The 5,650-nt window shown below is 46.2% G+C and overlaps 1 protein-coding gene across 1 annotated transcript in view; it reads right to left on the bottom strand.

Moving 5' to 3' along the window:
- Positions 1-5,650, bottom strand: part of LOC111953212 (neuropilin-2-like) — a 75,739-nt gene that overhangs the window by 54,265 nt on the left and 15,824 nt on the right. The window contains 1 exon segment of the mRNA XM_023972334.2: positions 3,768-3,949. Within this exon segment, the coding sequence (XP_023828102.2) occupies positions 3,768-3,949 (182 nt within the window).

Raw genomic sequence — 5,650 nt, 5'->3', positions numbered from 1 at the left:
AGATAGAAGAAGACATCTTCTTTCTCTTCCATTGGCACCTCATGCTGTGAGGTTCACTCTCCACATTTGCGTCCCGTTCTGTTGCACATTTTACACACGTGCTTTGTTTAGATTGCAAATGGACTCTACTTAAATAAGCATACTCATCATCATACTTTCCCTCATCTCCAGTTGCTCACTCCCCTAATCGCAGTCTAGGCAACGCACTACCTCGTGGGTACACACAATCACACGGAGACTTACAAGGAAACTAACTATCTAGACGAGCCACGTGATCGAACGCCTACTGTTCATGACTCGGTCTTTGTGATAGTGCGCTGTGCTCATGCGCAGCGCGCGACCGCCGTAGCGACAAGAAAAGAAAAACAGGAACAACGAAGATAAATTGATGCACACCGACTACACAGCTCTGGCGGCTTCCAGGCACACACAGCGCACAGCTCTCATTAAGCAGTGCACATGTATGCTCGCAAATACCGCAACCCCTGGGCTCCGAGAGACAACACAATACTCGCAACGCGCCCACTGCTTTCTATCAGATTAAGCGACCAAGGGGTGTCACCGATCTAACGGCTAGTCGCAGAATACACTTTCTGGGTCAATCTGGGCTACATTTCACTTAGCTCCTAAAAGGTGGACTTCGGAGCAGTACTTGTGGTTGGGGCCGGAGTTGACGCATGACCCACCAGCGTGAACCACCCCGAAACAGCATCGAATGCACGCATTGTGATTATGATCACCTACGTGCTCAGAGGACAGAGCAGAAGAAGCAGCAAGCATATTGGCCCCGGAAGCTATTACCCCGCGTACTTAACGCCGTCGGAATAACACCGCGATAAAACATCGTATATAGGTCCAACAATCGACAGGGGGCGGAGTGTGGGGGCTGGTTTTGGTAAGAGGAGGTTATACCGCAGTGGTGTGTCGAGGAAGTAGGGCAAACAAATAATGGGGGGAGGGCAGTGGCGTGGTACATTCACTAACTGTGGTTTGTGGTGCGCGCGTGTTGGGATGGGGTGGGTGGTTTGGGTTGTTGTTTTGGGGCCATGTTCCCTCAGAGGGGATGGGATGGGGGCTCAGGGAAAAAGGGATTTGGGAATACAGTTAAGGGTGAGGAGTTCAAATATCTTATTGGTGTTTATATATCCCTGTATCCATTATCGGCACTGGAACATAGGAAGGTGGGCACAGTATACACAAACACACTCTGCTTACTTAACTGTGTATTTCTCTGAATTGAACTCCAACATACTCCTCGTCATTAACCCTGGGTGCTGATGACAATCTAGGAGAAAGAGAAGATGATATACTGCAGGGTCGTGTTATTTTGGCACCAAACGGCAGAAAACAGACTGAAAACAGGAGGGACTATTACCGTACGTTCCCCAATATAAGAACCGTGGATTTTAGTTTTCAGTTTGCCAACTATTTGTTGAAACGTTTTCATATTGTGTTGCTCCTACATTGACACAACGCTGATGCTGATGCAGGGCTGCAGCGAAGCAGGACTGAAGGGTCAGGCTCCTGGCTGAGGACAACCCTCACAGCCGGACAGATACATTTACATCCAATGGCTGTGGTTATATGACTAAAGCTCATATTGCTCGCACACCAGTGACTGCCCTCGTTCTGTCAAACATCGTATACGGGACTAGAAGCATGTACCACGACACACACGAGTAGACTGCGCAAGTGCAGACACAATATGCAGTAGAAGTCAATCCCTCGTGCACAACATGCATTTGTATAATTAAACAACGCGCTCTCCTCACATCCGGTGGGTATTGGGTGCCTGCAGGTGCTCTAATGTTCTCGTGCCAGTTAATTTCGTTAGAAACTCTGGGTTTTGCGGAACTTATTGGTCGCGAGCCTGTGACTTGTTAAGATAGATAACACAACGCGTGATGTGGCGTGGTAGGGATGGCAAAGGGAGAAGTAAGACTGCACTGCCAAAACATATATGCTCGTGCGTGTCGTTCTGCTCACATCAGAGCACACAGCGAACACAGAAACAACACAAGACAGCTGAACCATCACGACCCAGAAACCACACACACACGACACCACCACAACACATCACACACAACACACACAGTTGTTGTGTTCCCACACACACAGTGGGAGTTCACACTACACGCACACACACGATGCGCCACGACACACACATTCTATACGCTAATAGGAACACAAAACAAGAATCTATAAAACGCCCGAGCACACTGTAATCACCCGGAACCATAGATCACATCATAAATCTACAGCACCTACACACCGCATAACCCTTCGTTTTTTTGCACACCCAAATGCATATAGAGCAGGCTCTTTGTTCTAAACGCATGGCAACTAGCATACCCATCCATTTCTTTCAAGAGTGGTGTGTTATGTTGTGTATAAATATATTTATTCAATCTTCATCATAAGTCTTGTGCTGGTGGGCCTTTGCGGTAACAGAGCTTAATGATCAAAACTGGGCACACGTTAAAACGGGTTGGTGGTTTTTTTCGAATCCCGTTTAAATACGTTTTGCAACAGAGGTTACTTAGCTGATGTCTTACAAGGCCAAAGCCCAGCTCAGTACGAAGTGTATCAGACATAGAGCTAGCACGTGGTATCAGGCACACTACCTGCAAGTGTACCTGTACTGTAAGTCCTCGTGCCTCGTATGCACTAATACTGACACCAGCTGACCCGCGTTAAATTCTTCAAATGCCTCAACCATCTCAACACTACCGCGTGCTCGTCTCTCCCAGTACATCATGCTCTACACCTGCCTAGATAGCCTTCTCCTCACCCTCGGCCATGCCTGGCCCCTTCTCACCTCCCTCTCATCATTCTATACAGCCTGTATCCTCTCTCACAACCCCACTCGCTATAAGATTGACAAGAGATTCCCAGGCCAGTTAAAAGAGGCTCTGAGGATACTTTTCGACGGAGTGAAAGAGTTAAGCGCTTTTTTTCCCATTTCCTGGTAAAACATAGGTTTATTCTTCCTCCTGCCTCTTTTTGAAGTTAATTGTCGGGGTGGTCGTGGGTGAGTCTGCGAGGTGGAGGCGCAGTTTGGATGTGTCTATGGCTGTGCGTGTGTGAGGTAGACTCCCCACCGTGAAGGTGAGAGGTCATCATAGGTCCTTCTGGGGCAGAGGCATCCCATTAGCCAGAACTCAGTGCACCCTCCTCTACGCGTTTACAAGGCTTAGTCTAGCTAAGTTAGGGGGAAATTTGGCCACCCAGATGCACCTTGATGGTTTACCCCAAAAATGTTTGGGATGACTTAGATACATTACATGGTTTTGATGAATTGGAGCATGTTACGGTAGGCCTTGCCATGGGCAATGTTTGACGAAATGGCAGTCCACAGGTTTCTAAATACACATTTCTATTGAATAATAGAATGCTCGGCGAGGCAATTACGAAACTTTGAAGTCTCATTCTAGATTTGGCACAAAATGTCTCTCTCTACAATATGTCTGCTTCCAATCCAAGCCCATATTCAGCAGCACCAGTCAAACATCGAAACGGTCCAAATCACTACAAGAGCCATATAACATCGCCCCACCGCCTGCCCCAAAGATAAACAAGCCGGAATCACCGCTCGCAATTAATGAGCATTCATCAGGCTAGAAATTGAGAGAATTCACTCACACTGTCTTAAAGAATCTGGGATACCCCTCTCCCCCCCCTCACAAAGTTAAAAATCGTATAAAACGCCTCAATAACGAGGTGCCTGGACATAAATTGTGATGGTAATCATTTGAGTATTGGCTCACCTGTCTTGAAGATCTCGTAGCGCAGTGAGAAGCCAGCCCCCTGGTGGGCGTAGTCGGAGACAAACTTGATATGCAGGGCAGTACCAGAAGAGATGATGGCTGGGGGGGCGATGTTACTGCAGTGTTTACCCAGCAGCTCAGCCGAGTCCGAACCACCATCACGGATCTCAATGAAATCATACCTGAGAATGAGATATAGAGAATTTCATGAAAAATCCTTGAAATGTTTTGATGTGCGGCGTCCATATTAGGACAGCCGCAGGAATTGTTTCAATCTCAGCAGGAGTTCCCTTACTCTCAGGAAGAGCTGTTTAATCAAAACTAAGACTGTCCTAATTTGGACATCTTACCTATGGATTTATTTAATCATGTATATGTTAAAAGAGGTGCTTCGAGAAGGATGTATTGATTTCAGTAGAATGCTTGAATGGATGATTCAAGCTTAAAACCAAGGACAAAGAGAAGAATAGAGAAAAAACWGCTTTGGGGCTCAATGTGATTGAACTCTAGTCCATATGACCTTTGACCTAAGACCTATTGACCTCCCTGAACTAACCCAAATTCTTAACTGTCATTTCAGAGACAGAGAGAGGGGAAACTTGGACTCAGACAAATCCCACCTGCCTCTCCAAAATTAGCCAACTCAACAGAAACGAGTCACTGACACTTAAGAAGCTAGGAAAGGGGCATACCTGAGAATGAGATACTGTGTGTGTGCGTGTGCCTGCATGTGCGTAAGAGTGCGTGTGTGCGTGCATGCCTGTGTGTTCTTCTACATAGAAGATCAGAAGAAATCCCAGGACATAGTGTCTATAATACTGTAATAAGCTCATAGTTGCTGTCACAACCTCCAAACTCCACACAGTTGTCACTAACTAGTTGGATATTCATTTCCCAGTGAGCAAACAATTTCTGTACTTTTTTTCCTGAAATCTTTATCAGGTTTTTGCTTGGCAGACCTTATATCTTTATTGACATTCGTCAATCAAATTCATGAATGCAATTGTTCATGTCAAATTGTTTATCAACTTGTAGCCCTGGTTGTCCTGTAAGGAAACAGGTAAAACACTTCAACGTGAGGCTAAATATGAGTGCAGAGCAAGCAGATTAATGAAAACAGCGAATTTCAGCTTTTCCACAGTGGACTTCCTGGGACGAATAATTAATAAGCGTCCCCCTCAACCCTCCCCTTGGATATGTGACAGAGCCGTCAAACACGAGCCGCTGAAACAGTCTCACATCTAATTACAATGAAAGGCCTTCAGCAGCCTTCAGCACAGCACTGGATCACTGTTTTGTGTTGGACCCACGTGTGCACGCACACACACATGCACACAGACATGCAAACACAACAGCACGCATGCACACACACGCAAATAATACAGCCCCATACACTGTCATTGGGAGCAGGAATGTTTCGATTGACATAGTCTCTAGAGATCAGTGACCGTTAATGGTTGTTCTGGGAACCTCGCAGGGTGTGCACATATTTGTTACAGCCTAGCACTAACACTCCTGATTTAACTCATCAAGGGCTTGATGATTTTGTTGATGAGTTGAGTGAAGTGTGTTTGTGCTGGGCTGGAACAAAAACCTGCACAGGCCCAGGATCAAACTACACTAATATGAGGGCCTTGATCCAATTCACACACATTCCCACCTAATGCTACATCACGGTGGCTATTAAAAGAGGATTACTCCAGAGCTCCCTTGGTGAAGCTTAGAAAACTAGCAATCCATGAGTGTGTGTGTGTGTGTGTACAAAGTATGTGTGTTTTTTGGCTGTAACTGACACATGCTTAAGACAAATACACGCACACACACACACACACACACACACACACACACACACACACACACACACACACACACACACACACACA

This window comes from Salvelinus sp. IW2-2015, linkage group LG27, assembly GCF_002910315.2.
Source record: "Salvelinus sp. IW2-2015 linkage group LG27, ASM291031v2, whole genome shotgun sequence".
NCBI classification, from domain to species: domain Eukaryota; kingdom Metazoa; phylum Chordata; class Actinopteri; order Salmoniformes; family Salmonidae; genus Salvelinus; species Salvelinus sp. IW2-2015.
This window is presented reverse-complemented; position numbering and strand designations above follow the sequence as displayed.